Source organism: Rattus norvegicus, chromosome 1, assembly GCF_021556685.1.
Source record: "Rattus norvegicus strain SHRSP/BbbUtx chromosome 1, alternate assembly SHRSP_T2T, whole genome shotgun sequence".
NCBI lineage: Eukaryota > Metazoa > Chordata > Mammalia > Rodentia > Muridae > Rattus > Rattus norvegicus.
The window spans coordinates 129,916,471-129,936,016 of record NC_141534.1 but is presented as its reverse complement, the minus strand read 5'-3'; the positions used below and the strand labels follow the sequence as shown (position 1 = coordinate 129,936,016).

Sequence of the window (19,546 nt, the reverse complement as noted above, 5' to 3'; positions counted from 1 at the left end):
GGGGCCAGAACCCAGACTTTGGAAAGAGTTTGTCCTCCATGGTGAAACACCCCGACTCTGCCACATCCCTTACAGTCACCACAAAGGCATCTGGAGGGACCTGAGACTGTGAACTTGATGCTGACCTCAGGGACTCTTGCTGACAAGAGGGCCCAGACCTGACCCAAGCCACATCCTGATGGAGGCTTCTTTTTGCCTTGCAAGGGCTACAGGGGATGAAGGGTGGCAGGCAGCCTTTGTGTACATATGGTTTCAGCACCTTGGAAAGCTGAAGCAGGAGGATCACTTGAGTCCAGGGGTTTGGAGGCCGTCCTGGACAACAGAGGAAGACCTCATCTCAGACCATATCAAAACAGAAGCAGAACAAAACCCTAGGGAAGGAGGTAGGTACCACTGGAAGCAGAGACAGGGAAAAGCACTCTTCCTCTCAGGCTTTAATGATGGTGAGTATCGCTTGGTGGTCAGCGGCAATGAGTGAGTGATAAGCAGTGTTACCCTGGCTGCCTGGACCATTTCTGGCTACTCTGGCGTGTGATCTGGGGTTTGATCTGGCTTCTGGGGAGGGGGCAAGGGCTCTTTCAACTCCCTGGATTGAGATTCCATCCCATAGACCTTCTGACTGACTGACCGTCAGTCAGGAGCAGATGTAGAAGTGTGTGCTGCAGGGCTGGAGGCGGGAGGGCCCAGGACTGTGTCCCACTCTCTGTATCCCACCTTGCCAGCTGTCCAGAGGAAGGGGCGGGACATAGAGGCTCTGTGTAAAGGGTCAGGATGGACACCCTGTGGTTCCTGCTTGTGGAAGTCCTGGACCAACCGCTTGGAATTTCCTAGAACCATATCCAAGGGCAAGAACCCTAAAACACATGCTGTCTCCTTGGCCTCCAGTCCCCTGTGGGAAAATCTCAGTCTGTACTAAAAACAAGAGTGGCAATAATAAAGCCTTGTTCTTCCCACTCAGAGACTCACACGTCTTTCATAGCTAAGTCCTCTTTGCCAGCAGTGGCAGCACGCTGACTATAAATACGCCCCGCTGCGGTTTACTGACAGTGCACAGTGTGCACTGTGCAGCAGGTGGCGCTGGTCCAGTCTGCGCGGCCGTGCTGAAATAGGTGATCTAAAAGAGACTGTTGACTCTCTTGGTTCAAAAGCTGACTACAGCGGGAGTGGGCATGAACAGTGCTAATAAATTAAAGTCAGAGGCCAGCAGGTTACACACACTTTGCTACCCCATTGCAAAGCAGACATAGCAAAGTGTCAGGGGATGTGTTTGGCCGTGTTCCAATAAAACTATTTGCAAATGAAGTGCTGGGCCACAGCTTGCACAAATTCTGAAGGGAATTTGTTCCCAACTAGGGTGGATTGCATCTATATAAAAACCCATTCAGAGCATTAGCGATAATTAGTTTTAGAGTTAAAAATCCTCTAAGGACACAGACAGAGTGTATTTGAAAAGGCTAGAAGCAAAGATTTTGAACATTTTCAACATGAAGAAGTGATGAATACTGGAGGGGACAGGCATGTTTCCCCTGATCAGAGTACTACAGAGCATGTACACTGAAATACAACATGGTAGGCTTGATTTTATGTGTCAGTTGATGTTAATTAAAACATGGAGAATTTATATATGCCCGCGACAGAAGCCAACAGCCACGTATAGGCAGTGTCGTCACTCATTTCCAAAGTGGTTGAGGTGGACCATTACCTCCCGCACATCTGCACACACCTGACCATGGCTATGCAGAGTCCATGGCTGATCCCCGCAGTGCAAGGGCTGTAGGCAGTTGTCCACATACACCACATCTCCAGTGCCCCGCCCCCCACATCACCTTACCCCACTGTGTCTCGGGAGCTGGACAAACCTTGTTCTCGTTGTTGGTCTCTCTGTTCCATGGACACTAGGGCTGAGAAGTGCGCTTGATCGTAAGCCAGAACCAGGGGTGAGCAGTGGCACCTGTTGGGAGGCACCTCCAAGGGCAGGTAGATCCCTCCAAACGGGATGGGTGCAAATGCTACAGACACAGACATGGGTAGAGGTGGAGGGCGAGAGTGGGGCAGGGAGTACAGAGGAAGGAAGGGGAGGGTTGGTGGAGGGGAGAGGAGATGGGGAAGCAGAATTAGTGCTCAGGGCTAGGACTAGAAGTTTCCATGGTGATCTGTCTGGATAGCCTGCTCCTGAGAGCCATACCATAGTTAAACAGAGTGGTAGGGTTAGAGCTAAGACCATGCCCAGGATGGTTGGTGATATCCCCCACTTGCTTGTCTAGAAGTCCATGCTGCCCTTCCTCTTCTGGTATCACTGAAATGCCCACGCACCAGGCAGGACCTTTATTTCCTGAGTGTGCCTGGTGTGTATCTTAAAAACAAGTTTTATGGAACACGAAGGGTCAGGGCAGAGAGCAATGGTACTATAGATCAGGTGTAATACGAGAGTGGAGACTGCATCTTTGTGTGATTTTTTTCATTTTCTTATGAGAAACAGGAGAAGAGGAGCCTGAAAAACCACCCCTGTGAACAGCAGTAGCCATTTTCTCTTGTTCTCCACCGAAACAGGATCTCATGTAGCCCCGACTCACTATGTGGAGAGGATGGCCTTGAACTTGCAGTTCTCTTGACTTGGCCTCCCTGAGTGCTGGTATTACAGGCATATACCACCACGCCTATTTTATGTAGCACTGAGATGGAACTAGGGCTTCCTGTATGCTATGCAAGCAGTTGACCCAAGGAGCCACGCCCCAAGCCTAGCAGCTGGGGTTTTAACGTGAAGAACATTGCTTTTGGCCTCGGAGTGGGGATCGAGCCCTCCTTGCTGCAGAGCACTAGGGCTTCAGAATCTTCTCTGAGGATCTCTTCATTTCCCTGCCTCCGTCACTCAGTCTGTACTGGGCAGGATGATTCTGCCCATACAAGGATCCTGCTTTGAGAATCTTTTTTTATTTTATTTTATTAACTTGAGTATTTCTTATTTACATTTCGAATGTTATTCCCTTTACCGGTTTCCGGGCAAACATCCCCCTAATCCCTTCCCCTCCCCTTCTTAATGGGTGTTCCCCTCCCCAGCCTCCCCCCATTGCCGCCCTCTCCCCAACAATCACGTTCACTGGGGGTTCAGTCTTAGCAGGACTCAGGGCTTCCCCTTCCACTGGTGCTCTTACTAGGATATTCATTGCTACCTATGAGGTCAGAGTCCAGGGTCAGTCCATGTATAGTCTTTGGGCAGTGGCTTAGTCCCTGGAAGCTCTAGTTGCTTGGCATTGTTGTTCATAAGGGGTCTCGAGCCCCTTCACTGCTTTGAGAATCTTAAGGAAGAGGAAGCAAGGACAGGCTGCAGAGGGATGCTGGCTCTGGCCCCAGGGAAGAGAGTAGTGCTAGGTAGGGGCGTGTCTCGCTAGCCTCTACCCTCATAAAAGCCATGGTGATGCTGGTTTTTCTCTGGCATGAAAACTGATGGTAGGACTCTGGGAGATAGGTTCACGACTTCTGCTACATGATGACAGATTAGAAATTCAGTGGAGCTGGTGAGATGTGAAGGAAACCTGTTCACTTGAATGCTGTAGTAAAGAGATGTTGTGGACAGTTTCATCTTAAAACTGACTGACAAGAAGAAATGGCAGCGAGGGGAACTGGATTGCTCTGGTGCTTTCCAAGGAGACTGGAAAATGAACCACATTGTGGAGAGTGCTGAGAGTGGGGTCTGCCGAGTGCAACAGGATCCGGGGACGGCTTTCCTGGCTCCCCATCTTTTAGCCCTATGGCATCCCAGGCACTCTTACTACAGCTCTTTCAACTCCCAGCAGCTTCAGGCGTACGGATGGCATGTGAGGTATATGCCCGTCTCGGGCTACTGTCCTGTCAGCCTGAGCTTCAGTGCGCTCACCCATCTGGGGCAGACTGTGGAAGGCTGCTGAAGGCAGGGCGTTCAAGGAGGAGTCACGCACGCTCAGAGAACACATGGCAGCAGCTTGGCTTCCCTGAAGATTCTTCACCACCCACCCGAGCCTCTGCACTTCACTTCCCCCCTTTCCCCTCTAATATTCCATCCTGCAGAACCTCTGTAACACGGCCTGGGGCTTTGGGAGGGATCTGTGTGCCTGTAGTGCTTGGCCAGATTTCTCATGACCACCTCACGGTGTCATGCAGGGCAGGTGGCCAGGAACAATTGCTGCTGCCTCAGAGGAAGAAGAAACAATGAAATAATGCTATCTTCGTGTATGACTCAGAGGGACAAGATGACTGTGAGGTAGATGTCACCCTTTCTGGGCCACCATTAACTATGGCTCCTTGAGGATCCTACCTTCTCCACCGGAGTCTCTTAGCATGGTGTCTGCCACCACCACGATGGGTCTCCGTAGTATGTGGGCTAGGACGAAGACGTGGAACTCTTCCAGGCTTTCATACACAGGGTCCTCAGAGTTGTCCACACTAGAGAACACAGTAGAGCAATCTTGTCATGAGATTAGACTGAGGTGGGGGACAGAAGAGGCAGGGAAGGGTCTGTGTAGGGACTAAGCACCCCCAAACACTGACCCTACCTACCAAAATCTGAGGACCTTTCTAGGAACAGTTCCGGGGGAGAGGTCACTCGAAGGCTGCCTGGATTCTACCCTGGGGGCAGGAGAGGGTCGAATGTGCAGCCTCACACTCACATCCTCCCTACCCTGGGTCTAAGTTCCTGCCTGACCTCAGGGGTAGAGTAACTCAGACTGTGAGACACTGGGGCTGAAGGCTGTGACCTAGATGTCCCTCAACAACAGGGCCACCCTCCAAGGGAAGAGAGCCGGAACTCTTAGATGATGGGGCCTTGTGTAAGTCTCCTACACATGATGACAGTGTACAGCAGGAGGTAATAAATCCTTGGCTTTCCATATCCTGGGGCTCCAGGAATCAGTTCTTTGAAGACATCAAGGGAACAAGGGTGGCCATGGGGGCTGGGATGGCTGAGAAAGAGCTGCTCCGGGCTATAAATTCTAAGAAATGCACCTTTGGGAGAGATCCAATGTTGCATTATGTTTTTCTTTTTTCTTTTTCTTCCTTTTTTGCCTTTTTCTTTGGTGGCCAACAAACTTTAGAGTTGAAAATGTGGGGGTTGGGGATTTAGCTCAGTGGTAGAGCGCTTGCCTAGGAAGCGCAAGGCCCTGGGTTCAGTCCCCAGCTCCAGCTCCGAAAAAAAGAAACAAAAAAAAAAAATGTGGCAACAGTCAGAAGTCACAAAAACTCAGATAGAACCACCTAAAAGTTATTCTCCAGCCTGCCACTTTGTTACTTTGAGAGGGGTCAGAATGCTCCTTGTTTACAGAGCCACATTTGACACACCAGGACACAGCCACCAAAGCGAAGAGCTAACATCTGCCCACCAGGTCTGCCCATAGTGGTCCCGCCAATGCCTTCACGATACAGAATCCAGCTCAGGGTCGTGGGATGCTTTCTGCTGAGGTCTACTTGGTGCCCCTCAGTCTGCAACGCTGCTCTGTATTTTGACAACTGCGACACTTCTGAGACACAGCCACAGGCCAGGTGTCTTGTGGAGCGTTCCCCGCCTGGCTCTCTCCATTGCCTGACCATGACGTTAGACGAGGGTCTGGACTTGTCTTCTCAGGTGGTGCAATACGCAGGTTGTCCTGCTACAGTGGTGGGGCCTTGGCTCTTCTTCCAGACACAGCCTTTTGAGCTGCTCAGGCTCCCTACACCATCAACATGTGTTCCACAGGGGAGCTTGGAACCTCTGCACATCTCCATTCCTTCCCAAGCCTGTTGGCAGCATTGTGGATTTCTGGTTTCGTACTTGCATTAAATGGTTGACGATACGTTTGCGATGCTGTGGTGCTCAAACAAGCTGACTTGGCCATTGTTGCTTACTTCAGCTTGGTCTGTGTCTTGGTGACTTCTCCTGGTCATTTTTTGAATCACCTCATTTTTCCCTGGCACAAGAAGATGGACCAAAATATCTCTCTCTCTCTCTCTCTCTCTCTCTCTCTCTCTCTCTCTCACACACACACACACACACACACACACAAATACACGCATGCACACAGACACACACACAGAGACACACACATAGACACACACAGACACATACATATGTACACAGACACCCACATATGCACACAGACACACACATATGCACAGACACACACACAGACACACACATATGCACACAGACACACACACAGACACACACAGAGACACACACATATGCACACAGACACAGACACACACACACACACACACACACACACAGACACACTCACACACTACTTACTGTCCTATGTGTGAATCACAGCTGCTACAGGACATGCCAAGGTTCACTGCCACATTCAACTCTGTCTAATCCTGACGAAGTTCATGCTACTCCTAACTGCCTGCTCCCCAGTGGGAAGTACCTGGAAGGATCTCACCATTCTCAGCATCTGACCTGTCTCCTGGCCTGTACGCAGTCACCCATCTCTGCTGCCATCCCCGACACTGCCAACCCTTAAGTTTCCCTCTTCACCCTGTTTGGCCCTGGCACTTGCTACAGTCTTTGTGTTCCCCCTTTTGTGCCCCCATCTTCCTTCCCACTGCAGACACCCTGCTTTGTCTACCTAATGGCTTGAAGATAGAGTTGGGTTTTTTCGTTTTTGTTTTTGTTTTTTTTTTAAGAGAGTGGAAGAATGTTTAAAACATATATTGCTTTAAACAAATAGCTCTGGCTGGAGAGATGACTTGTGCAAGTGTGAGTGTCAGAGTTAGGATCCTTGGAACTGAGGCCAAAAAAAAAAAAAAAAAAAAAAAGATCAGGCAGGTGTGGAGGCTGCCTGCAATCCCAGCACCTGTGGTGCAGAGATGGGATCCCCAGGGCAGCTGACTAGCTAAGCTAAGATGAACCAAATCTGTAAGCTCCAGGTGCACAGAGAGAACTTACCTCAGTGAATGAAGAGGTGGGCCACGGAGGGAGACCCAGGCATTTACTTTGGGCTTCTGCATGCAGCCATGCGCCTGGACACATGGAATGCTCATACACTCACACCTTCCCCCACACAGATCACGCATGTCTCTACATCTGTAGGCTCCACATCCAAAGACTCGACTGAGGTGGAAGCACTGTAACAGTTGTATGCGCCCTTTTTATTCCCTAAACAATACACGTTTTCTTCAGAGGTGCCTGATTTCAGGTAATTTGTTATAACAATGGAAAACAGACTACACCTGTATTGTTATCACTCTCTCCTCCCGTTGTGCTTCACCAGAAGAGATTTGGTCCTGTGGCAGCTGTCTGGCATTTATTTTCTCCTTGGCAGGTGTGAAATTGCACAGTGAAGGAGACACTGGACTGGAAGGGCATGGAACAGGTAAGAGCTGTGTTCTAGGACTGAAGTCTTCAGTCCACCTGGACTCCTGGTGCTGACACATTATCTCACTACAACAAAGCAACAAGCAGCCCATGGAATTATGGGTTTCTGTACTGAAGGGTCTCACGTAGGAACACAGTTCTAGACGGTGCTACTGTGGGCTCTGCTGGAACTTGTCCTCCAGCTGGAACCTCAAGAGGGTTAGGCCCAGAAGGCAGCAGGCTCACTGTGGCGGGGTTAGAGCACAGAGGATGCCTCGGAAGACGAAGGGGAGGCTGGCCAGGACACATGCACGTCTGTGTTCTTGGTGTCAGAGACCTTTTCTGGGAGTGATACCTTTCCTTCAGGACAGAGGAGCAAAACAATGAAAGCATGCTTCTTCTGAAACCCCATGGCCCAAAGTTCCACAGTGCTCCTGTTGGTCACCTGCTCTTCATTCCCACAGTGGGATCTGGAGCTGACCTGCATGGTCAAGCTATTCCTGGATGCACACACAAGGCCTTTGTGCTAGGAGCACACGTAATATCTGTAGGATCCATTTGGGAAGCACTGGGGTAGTTTGATGATCTCTTGCCTTCAGCATGACTTGAAACCACAAACTAAAAAGATTAAGGGAAAATTCCACAAACGTCAGCTATGTCTTCATAGCCCTGAGAGGCAATGACTCTTGTGGCAACATCCACTGACACAGGCCACCTCCAGGCCTGGCCATGTCCTGAGTCCTCTACCTACAACTGTTTGCTTGTATGGTGAATCTGAGGGAGACAGACTGGCAGCTCTCATGAGGTCATGTGTAGCGAGCCTGGGTACATGTGTCCAGGCTCCCCTCCCCTTCCCTCCCTTCCCCTCCCATGTAACCTGATTTACAGTGAACTCTCCTTGTCTACCTGGCTAGCATGCAAGGCCATTTCCCTTTCTCCCAAGCTCTTTGAGGCCCTGGGTGGCCAGGCCTCTTGGAAGACCCATTGAGAGCGGGGTAGCACTCACCCACCACCCGTGCCGCTGCCGTTCTTGCTGAAGTGTGTGCGAGGCTCGCTGGAGGCCAGTTTTAGCAGCTCTGTCCACTCTCGCTCCCACTCCTCCTCAGTGTACACCAGCCCTGACTGGCGCGAAGGGAAGCTGGTTCAGGAGGCAGCCTCTGTCATCTTCCCTCACTCCTCCCCCACAGGGGCAGCAGCACCAAGCCACCCAGGTTGGCCTAAGCCTCACTGGGACCCAGACTGAACATATGTGCAAGTGTCCCCTGACAGTCACTGCATGCATTTTCAGAAATTCCAGCCCCTGATTTCAGAGCTGCTGGGGGTCCTCCGATCATCAAGGTCATTCTTGCATGAATGTGAGAATGAGTGAATCTGGCTGAGGCTGACCGATGAGCAGTTTAAAAGAGCCATCACACCATTTTACCCTAAAGGTAGGCAGATTCTTTTCCTAGTGGAGGAAAGTACAAATGTCGCCACGGGTTGGGGTAACTGAGATTTCCTCTGGATTGAGAGTGTCAAGCGCTTCACAGAACAGTACATGACTCTATAGCTCATTTCCATGCTGGGGCCCTGTGAAGGAAGGCAGCGTTCCTAGCCACAGCAGCATGGGGTGTGAGTGGGAATGCGCTGCTGTCCACCTGGGCGGGGCTGTCGTAAGGGCTCCTCTGCACCTGATGTGGATCCTGCCTCCTGCAGGGAGAGATACCAACCTCCTTGTTCTGCTGTGTCTGCTGCCACCTCCACCTCCGCTTTAGAGCTTCCCGCTCGGCACCCGTCCTCATCATGGTGTAGAGAGCTTTCCGCAAAACCAGGTCCCGGTCATGAAAGCCCCACATTCCTGTAGCAGGGAGCCCATGAGGGGCAAAGGAGGAAGGGACATGAGGAAGAGATGAGCTACAGGAAACTCAGGGGTCACAGTCCAACAGGCTGACCTCCCACCTGGGTGCAGAGGCAGCAACTAACCTATCAGGAAGCTGTTTAGTCTTACCATGGACCGTCCCCGACCCCGTGCTGTTGTGTATGCTTCCCAGCGGGCTTAGATATATGAACCAAGTGACTCTTCCTGTCCCAACAGAAAAACAGCAGCTAAAGGGTGGGTGCTGCCTCTCTGGGACCCAAGGTTTACCACTGTGAACATTTGTCTTGTGTTTGGGTGAAAGAGCCTCTGGAGACAAGTTGGTGACATGTCCTCCCAGAGGGCCCCACATCTGGATGGTATCCTGGCTTCTCTAAGGCCTACTAGAGATGATGTGTGAAGTCCTACCATAGGACATTTCAGCTCTCTGAGAAGTAGTATCAGTCGGTAACAGTGCACATGTTTGGGACATTATAGGGATTTCCCAGGGAGAGGGACTCCGTTTTGTTAGATGTTGAGGGACTGAAAAAATGAATCATATATCCCTGAGCACATACTATGGATGGCTGGGACATGGTCAAGGCACTTGACCACTGAGAAGAGCATTGGCATGAGCTACAGCCATATAGCTACAGGGGAAAAAGGAGAATCTATCCATATAGCAACTCACTTTCTCACTTTTCCACTATTCATCCATCTACCTACTTCCCTACTTAACTTCCCATCCATCCATCTGCCCATCTGTCCATCTGTCCTTCCTTCCTTCCATCTGCTCACTTAACTTTCCATCTATTCATGCTCTCACCCTTATACCATGTACCCACCTACCTACCTCTCTACCATCCATCCATTTACCCACTTGCCCACCCACCCATTCACCTATTTGTCTACCCATCTCCTCATCCATCTGTCCATCGACTTGCCCACTCACCTCTCTACCACCCACCCCTCATCCCTTCATACATTATAGGTGCTGAGAATATTCATGGCACAACAAACTTCCTACATTCTGAGAGCATATATTATAGGCAACTTATAAGCGAGGTAGCTATTAAACGAGCATATAATGTACAGTGTTCATAACACAAGGAGAGACAAAGCAGGGAGAGGACAGTGTGACAGGGGCATTCAATATGGTGTGTTGTTGAAGTCCCCTGAGACTCAAAGGGGTGAAGGAGGGAGTTGAGTTTGCAGGTAAAGCAGCCTCTTCTTCCCAGGCATTGGTGTTTCTATGTGTGCCCAATTACTCTGCTCAGTGTCAGGCCTAGTCAGCAGGTGTCCCCACAGTACCCATCCTATCATGGACGTTTTGGGTAGTCCTGGATGTATGGCTTTTTGCTGTGTCAGTCCAAATTGCAAAGCCAGTTCAGGTTGAGTACCACTTTTCAAATACGCCTGAGGTCAGGAGAGCTTCTGATTTTGGGATATTGACATACACAGAGACCTTGGGGATAAAATGCAAGTTTAAAATATAAAGTTCATTGGTGTTGCCTGTGTACTTTGTTCACAGACCTGAAGATAATTTCTGTTACATTTTTAAGTGATTTTGTACATAAATGTTCACGTGTGGAATTTCCCACTCATGGTGTCGTGTTGATGCTCCAAACTTTTTGGATTTTGGAATTTGCTGGAACAAAGGGCCCGTGGACCCCAAGGCTGCAGAGAAACTTTTAGAAGAGGGTGCCTGTATGATTTGTTCTCCAGGTTTTATACGAATAAAGTAAAACATACTAGGAAAAGAGTCTGTATTGAGTGTTCTAACTATAAGATCCAGCAACCAAATGACATTCCTGGAGAAAAAAAGGCACAGGAAACAGGAAACTCTTAATGGGATTTTAAGATGGTTGTTCTCCATAAATATGTATAATTGTTATTTGTAATTAAAATTAAAAAGACATGTTGAAAAGATTAAGTAGGAAATGTTGGGTTTGGGTGTGAACATAATAGGACTATGATTTCATTTGCAAAACTGACAGAAGGCGAGAGCCAGTGTTGGTAGAGGGGCTGTTAGCTTAGCTGCACTGGGGTGGGGGCGGTAGGGGCTGGGATGGTAGTTTGTCATGCCAGCTGCAGAAGGAAATCTTTCTTTTTTCTTCCCTTTAGTCTTCCTCCCTCCCTCCCTCCCTCCCTCCCTCCCTCCCTCCCTTCCTCCCTCCCTCCCTCCCTTCCTCCCTCCCTCCCTCCCTTCCTCCCTCTCTCCCTCCCTCCCTTCAACTTTGTCATAGTTTCTTTTCTTTGTGGTAGATGACTCCATAAACATGTAGTTGACAGTGAAAATGTAAAGCTCCCCAGAGTTATTTTCTGAGATACAAAGAGTTTGAGCTGCACAATATTTGAGCAGCTGCCTTAATCTAACTGTGTGATTTTAAAAAAATGTTTATTTGTGAGATCATTATAACAAAATGATTAATATTTTTTTTAAAAAAAGAATGGTTTTGTTTTGAGTTTTAGTAACAAATCTTGTGTAGTTCAACATATCAAAACATCATTTTCAGTATATAATCATTAAGAATAAATAAGATATTTTATGTTTTGTTTTCTACATGATGCCTTCAAAGTGCATGTTATTTTAGAGTTACGTAGTGCTTCCACTGGTAGTGGCTGCATTTCAAGTGTTCCATAATTCATACATAATTCACACTGTCAACTGCCCTTGGAAACTACAAGTCTCAGTGTAATTAACTCCAGTGCAGGCTTGAAAGTGCTTTAACAGGCAAAACAGGGGCTCCTGTCAGGGTCTGTATGTGAATTTTCTCTTAAGTTCAGGTGATTGAACGCTCAGTCCCTACATGTTAGTTTTGAGGAGATGTGGAACTTTTGAGTAATGATTTTAATTAAATAATGTCTTTAAATTTTGAGGGTTTTTTGTATTTTTTGAGAATTTCACATGAGTGATGTATTTACATCCTTTCCCCTTCGCTCTCCTCCTTCCAACTCCTCTATGTCTCCCCCTCCCTCCTCTTACCTTTCCTATTGTTGCATGCGCACATAGATATGTAGAGATACCACCTGATGTGTTCACTCAGTGCTGCTCATGTGTCTATGTTTAGGGCTGGCACTTTGGGTCCAGGTTGTCTACTAGGGAACACATCCCTTGGGAAGACTGAGTGCATTTCTTGGCAGCCATTGCTTTGGTCAGTTTTTTTTGGGGACAGGTCTCTGTGTAGCCCTGGCTGTCCAGGAACTCACTGTGTAGAGCAGGCTGGGCTTGAACCCACAGTGATCTGGTCCCCAGTGCTGGGATCAAAGGTGTGCAGCACCACAGCTGGTCTAATGGCAATGGCTGAATTGCTGGCCCTGTTGTGGGGAGGAAGCAGGAACTGAACGCCCTTGTCTTTCCCATTTCCGCCGTCAAACCTGTGGACTTACTGTAGGTCTTGAGGCTTCTGGGCCTCTCTGGGTCATAGGCTGAGGCCCGCTGTGATGCTCAGAGCCCTCTTCAGTGTCCCCTTAGCCTCTCTTGTACTCGCAGTCGCCACTATGTTCTAAATAAGGCATGGGCCTGGCTCAGGTCACGTTTAACTGGGAGGATATCTGGCCTAATGAGGGTCATATTCTTATGCAGGGGTCCTGTTCCCTTGACACAGACCATCCTCTAGGATCAAGGAAGAGCCCTGGGCCTGATGTCTAGACCCCTGGTACAAATCTAGGCTTACCTGTCACATGGAGTCAATCCTGTGCATGGAAGCCTGGTCCCAGAGGGGCTGACAGAGATCCCAGAAAGTCCAGCATGACTGGGAGTTATCTAGATTGCCAACCATACCTATGTATCTGCTGATGCAGCTCCCTGGGGAAGGGAGCAAATCATATGCTGTCTATCTGACTCTGATTGCCTGAGTAAACGTACACCCGGCATCTTATCCTATTGCTGCCTACAGGCAGCTCCCGACTACCCTGCTGCACACACTGCTCCCAGGTCTTCCCGCTGGAGTCTTACCCTGCATAGCTCTGCAGCACCCTGTGATCTCTGCCTTTGTGCTTTGTCTGTGTTGTCTCCTGCTTCAGTGTCTTCTACTCTTTTATGTTTAAGTAAAGATACAGCATCATCCAGGAAGTCCTCTTAGATTGCCCAGGCTACCCTCTCTACCTGCTGTCCTAGAAGTTCCTGCTCAAGGCCTCCTAGAAAGACAGGTATTTACCCCACACTGTTTGGTTTCATCACCAACCTAGCCAGACCAGAAGGGCCAGGATGTCACAGGCATCTGCCATCCTGTGTGTCAGACAGATCCAGAGCCCTCCTGGCCTCTGGTGGTGCTGGGGTGCTTACCTAGCGAGGCGGCATGTAAGAGGCAGTTCCCATCCCCTGTCGTGGCCAAGGGAAGAAGCCTTTTACAGCTCGTGCACACAGTAGACCACCAGTTCAGGCGACCTGGAAAGGAAGTTCATTTTAGAACAGATGTTCTTTACATAGAGAACAGGCATGTGTGCATGCAGGAGTGTGTGTGTGTGTGTGTGTGTGTGTGTGTGTGTGTGTGTGTGCATGAAAGATTTCTTTTTCTCAAACTATAAGGAGAAAAATGGGTTGGGGTTGGGGCAAAATAAGCTTTTCTTTTCCTGGACCAAAAGCTCCACAGTTGCACGGAGCCGTATTGGATTTGGGCCTAGCTGCTTTTTGACTGCATGGCTCAAAGTGGCTAGGTGACTTTGGGCTGTTTGGCCACAGATATTCACCCCTAAGATGACTGCCATAAGTCTTAAGATTGTTGAATGAAAGCCTCTCCCATGAATTTACGGCACAGGAAGATAACATTCAAGGGATGCCTCAGCTCCCTTAGCAGATACCTGTTACCTCCTGAATCAACACCCAGTGTCTCCACCGCCTGACCTCTTTGCCTCCAGCTATCACTACCTATATCCGCACCTCCCCCTCCTCTGTGTTTCACAAAGGACACTCCCCCTACCTGAAAGCCTTAAAAGCTGTAACATTCACCCCAATAAACGAGACCCTGACAACAGAACTTTTGCTTGGTCTCCTTCTTCTCTTCACCCCCATTTTGGCCCACAGGTAGAAAGCCTCTTCGGGACCCTGAATAACTGGGTCCCCGCTGGCGGGGACAAGTGGCGCCCGAACACAGGAACCCTGAACACAGGGACCCTGAAGCAAGGCCGACTACAGGACGACAGAGATAAGAGAGCTGCAGCGGGAATCAAGGACTCTTCAGGCCGCATTGCTCGTGCGTCGCTGGAGAGGGAGGTAAGGACCGGTTGAATAATTGCCATGGGGAAGGTATGGATTTAGGAGGCTTGTTTCATAGGAGAGATCAAGCGCTCACTCAGGGAGAGAGGATTAAGAGTTAAGAAAAAGGATTTAATCAAGTTTTTTTGTTTTATTGATGAAAGGTGTCCCTGGTTAATTTTAAGCAGTGTGGGGCTAGCTTAAGTAAAACTTGTAATAAAAAAGGGACAAGGTAATGGTAAAGTGTTTTTGCATATGCGTTCTTTTAGAGTTATATTTTAGTCTTTGGATCCTGACTAGAGATAGTTTACACCCTAGACATGAGAGAGAATGGGTTTGGGAAAAACAGTCCTCCCGGACTCTCCACGGATGCTTTGGAGAAAGAGAAAAACTTTTTAGAGCTCTCCTAGGAACAGAGGGAAGGCAGGAGACGTCCTGCCTCTCTGCTGTCTCCTATTGGAGAAATGCTTATTTCTGGTTCTGGGTTCCATAGGTAGGATATGTGGGTCCCTTCGGGTGGGACACCATCTAGTTTTTTCCCTCTTTGTCTATTGTCTGTCCTTGGTACACCAAGCTATCCTTGTCTGTCAGTTTATGTCTGTGATTTTTGTTTCTCGTTATTTAAATGTTTTATGTTTCGTGTTCAAAAGAAAAAATGGTAAAAACTTTATCTGCCAGTCGTTCACACTTTGACTTGGTTTTAACTCGTTTCAAGAAGAGAACAATAAATAAAAAACAGTTTCAATTGGCTTTTGGAGCCTACATCTGTAGCTAGAAGCCTAAGTCTGCTGGACAAGCTCCCCGGGGGCTGGCTAAATGTTTGTACTAGCCGATCACAGCTTCTATGGTAATGAAACTGAAAAATCTTTGACTGTGATTATTGGACTCAACAGGTGACAAGGTGCTTCTCTTAAAATCACAGCTAGAAAACTAAAAATGGTGCTTGGTGTAAATATTAAAGACATGTATAGCCACTTCAATTTTATTTCTGATTGGTTTTAAATGTATAAATATGCTCTACACGCCTTGGTTATGTACTATTGGCTTTTAAGTTATTAGATATGGTTAAAAAGGTGTAACATTGGTAACAGAAAGTTGGCTTAAAATTGTAATTTAGATGAAGTCATTCTAGATAACATGTGACATGGGCCTGGTTGCCTTGTCACTGTTTGGCCTTAGCCTTAGATTGTAGGATCAAAAGCCTCTCCCTGTAATTTATGGCACAAGAAGTTTACATTCATGGAATGTTTTCAGCTGCAACAAGACCCTTCTGGGTTTCCAACAAGGTTTGACCCCTGCTGAGCCCTGCCCTTGCATGTGGAAGCTTTTTGTTCCCAACTGGCAGTCTGGCCAGGTACTTCTCACCTGAGTCAGAATTAGGTTGGCCTTCCTGGTTATTTCCCTAATTTATTCAGGCCACATAGTCTGTCCTTTTTTACCGAAGTCTCAGCCAGGGTTCCCCACTGTGCTTCGCAGATACCTGCTAAGTGCTGTACTTTAGATATATAATTTGGTCCATAAAGAAACCAGAGGCCTTTTCCTCTTCTGGCTTGAAAAAAAAAAAAAGAAAAAAAAAATCAAACAGGTAGAGATTGTTACAAGACTTACGAAAGATTGATGAGGTTTTAGAACTTGTGAGAGCATTACAGCCAGTTTGCTTACTCCAACTGCCATTTCAAGATAGATTTAGAGGACTGATTTTATACAATTTCTTTTCGTCCTGGCCATTGTGAGTTTTCATTTTGTGAGCTTGCTTATAATTTTAGAGAGCCCATAAAGTGATATCATTAAAATTTTTACAAAAGAATGGCTAATAGCCTTATATTATGTAATTTTGTCGCTTCTTCAATGTAAGAAGTTAGAACCTTAAATCTTTCAGTGTATATGGAAATTTTTACTACAAACCTTTGCTCTCAAAATGAGCTTTAATATTTGGGGAGTAGCTGTTGCACTACTCCAGAAAAGAATATTTGAAGCTAATTTTAAGCTTCTAAGGATATGTTAATTGGCTAAATACCTCACCTTACCAGAGGACTTAAGCCTTCCTTTGTTATCCTCATTGGAGATAAAGCTTCAGTTGTGTTAATACAGAATTATAGACTAGAGTCATGGAAGTATTTTAAAAAAGAAACCTGGTAAAACATATCTTATTCCAAACAACAATTAAATTGGTTATTACAAAATACTGATATTTGGCATATCACATATACAAATCTCAGACAAAATTGATAATTTTACTCTTTACATGCTTTTGTATTTCCTATAAATCTGTGCATACAACCCATAGGAAATGAGCTTACTATATTTATAGGTGGTTCATCTAATGAAAAGGCTACATGTATGATTAGATCACTTGTTTATTCTCTTCAGTTTCCCCTGCTTTAGCACAGATTATTAAATTACGTGCTGTAGCCACTGTTTTTTTTAAAAAAAAAAAATCAAGCTTTTAAGTCATATACTGATAGCCAATGTATGGCTTATGGTTTACAGTTGATTAAAAAGTTTCCCTTTTTAGATACTACTAGCCCTCAAATTATACAATTACTTAATGCTATATTAGAGACAGGTTTTCTACTTAAAATCAATGAGTGATTTCAGTGTGAATTGTCTGACAACTCACTGTCCTTTCAGTGCTCTGGCTCAGACAACTAAACAAAACCATAGACCCAGCTCTTTAAAAATGGTAATAGAGTTGATAACACACCCTCTTGAAAAGAGGAAGACTCCATTTGCTTACTTTCAACTCCCAGCCTCACCCTGCCGGCTCAGGGATTTCTAGTGCGACTAAATCTGGACAATATTTATAGGATTTGGCATCTCTAATTAATGCTTATGTTTAGATAAATAAAGCTGGTGAGGGGCTGGAGAGATGGCTCAGTGGTTAAGAGCACTAAGTACTGTTCCTTTATAGGCCATTTAAGAACTCAAACTGGATTGCCTAGACCCCTTAACAAGGGAGGACAATGATACCAGACAGATTATAGGCCTTACATAGGAACAGTTAGTCAAAAAATCTCATTCTTTATATATCCAAAACAGTAGTGCTAGAGACAATAATTTGGTATAAAAGTAAATTTATAAATACAAGTGCTCAGTGTCTTCAATTTAATCCTCAAGGACTTATCTTAATAAATAATATTTTAACAATATTTTAGTAAATAAAAAAGGGGAGTTATCCCTGTATGCTAAAATATGCTCCTTTTATTTCAATTTTAAAATTTGGATGCCAAGAAACACTCTGAGTTTATGGCATCCTACAACTAGGCATACTTCTGCCTAGGTGAAATAGAAAGATCCACATATTGGCATGACCCTGTTCAGATATTTTATACGGGGAAGAGGGAATCTTTGTGTTTTTTTCTACAGGATGCTACAGGAGTGTGCCAGCTGCCTGAGTGTCTGGTGAGACATGCTGATCCTGGGAGCATGAAGATTCAGCTCTCCTGGTTCGGGTCCCTGGAGTCATTCCTGTGTCCTTGGAGGAATATGGAGGATTCCCACTCATCTTTTGTCATCACAGAAATTTTGGCGTTGCTGCAGTCAGTGTTACCACTGCGTGTTCCCGTCCCACCACGGCCTATGCTCAGACCCTCTGTGCACTGCTGCGTTCTGGAGAAGACTGGACTCCAGCTGTTACCCCTGCCCCCCTCATTCCCCTGGCGACTCTTGCTGCCTTAACTGGTGCTATTGTTAAGCAAGCACAGTGGGTGAACTTTCTGGAGTAGTTGCTAACAATTGGGAATTCTAAATTTTATTACAGGAGAGGCATGACTAGGCCCTTGGTGGTATGGCCATAGCAGCTGAGGAGAACCCGATGAGGTGCCCACTACTTATCGGGAGAGGCTCAATTTCCACAATCTCTTATATTAATGCCATCTGGCTCCTACTCTTTCGCCCCTGGGCTCAAGTAAGAGGAATGAGAAGATGATCCAATGTAGCTATCCTCAGGGACGGGCAACTTCCTCTGACCCTTGACCAATCTAAGACAGGAACCTTGGGGGCGACAAGGTGATCCTATGACGGATAAGGCTGGGGTTTGAGAGGTCGATCCTAAGACAGAGGTGGCTACACCCCATTTAAATGTTTGGGCCGGTCAAATGCTCCTCTGCCCAGTTTCTCCCCCAATAAACACACACGTATAGCCCAGAACGGTGTGTTACAGCATAAGTTCATTCCTAGCCATTGGGGTGCAGTCCTAACTGCAAGAGTGGCTCACCATGGCCGAGCTGGGCACTCTGTGAGGTATGTCTGATCTCTCTCAGACCACTACTTCCACCTAATGGTCTTTTATAAAAGAAAAATGGGGGAGATGCACGGAGCCGTATTGGATTTGGGCCTAGCTGCTTTTTGACTGCATGGCTCAAAGTGGCTAGGTGACTTTGGGCTGTTTGGCCACAGATATTCACCCCTAAGATGACTGCCATAAGTCTTAAGATTGTTGAATGAAAGCCTCTCCCATGAATTTACGGCACAGGAAGATAACATTCAAGGGATGCCTCAGCTCCCTTAGCAGATACCTGTTACCTCCTGAATCAACACCCAGTGTCTCCACCGCCTGACCTCTTTGCCTCCAGCTATCACTACCTATATCCGCACCTCCCCCTCCTCTGTGTTTCACAAAGGACACTCCCCCTACCTGAAAGCCTTAAAAGCTGTAACATTCACCCCAATAAATGAGACCCTGACAACAGAACTTTTGCTTGGTCTCCTTCTTCTCTTCACCCCCATTTTGGCCCACAGGTAGAAAGCCTCTTCGGGACCCTGAATAACTGGGTCCCCGCTGGCGGGGACACACAGTTTTCTTAGTGTCTGTAGAGTATTTAAGACAACCAGATGGGTGGTGGAGAATAAGGGACACAGAAGCAGGTAAGATGCGTATGCCTCCTTAAGTTAGTCTCTATCAGTGAGTTTTGCCAAGGTATGTGTACATGGTAACCGCAGAATAAGCTTCAGGGAGAATGAACCCTCTCGCCAGCAGACCAATCCTAGTTGGGCAAGGTTGGCATAAGCTTGTAATCAGTGCACAGTTTGAGGCAGGAGGACTGCATATTTGGGGCCAGTCTGAGTTACCTAGTGAGATCTCATTTCAACTAACTAACCAACCAACCTACCTACCTACCTACCTACCTACCTACCTACCTACTAATACTATACAATATACGCCTTGACGCTAAAACCAGATGGAGAATGCATAGGTAGAAATCACTTA

The 19,546-nt window shown here is 47.1% G+C and overlaps 1 protein-coding gene across 1 annotated transcript in view; it reads right to left on the bottom strand.

The window, feature by feature from the left end:
• Otud7a (OTU deubiquitinase 7A) overlaps positions 1 to 19,546 on the bottom strand; it is a 336,492-nt gene that overhangs the window by 22,558 nt on the left and 294,388 nt on the right. The window contains 5 exon segments of the mRNA NM_001447212.1: positions 1,860 to 2,009; positions 4,292 to 4,419; positions 8,313 to 8,428; positions 9,016 to 9,143; positions 13,429 to 13,530. Coding sequence (NP_001434141.1) covers positions 1,860 to 2,009; positions 4,292 to 4,419; positions 8,313 to 8,428; positions 9,016 to 9,143; positions 13,429 to 13,530 — 624 coding nt within the window.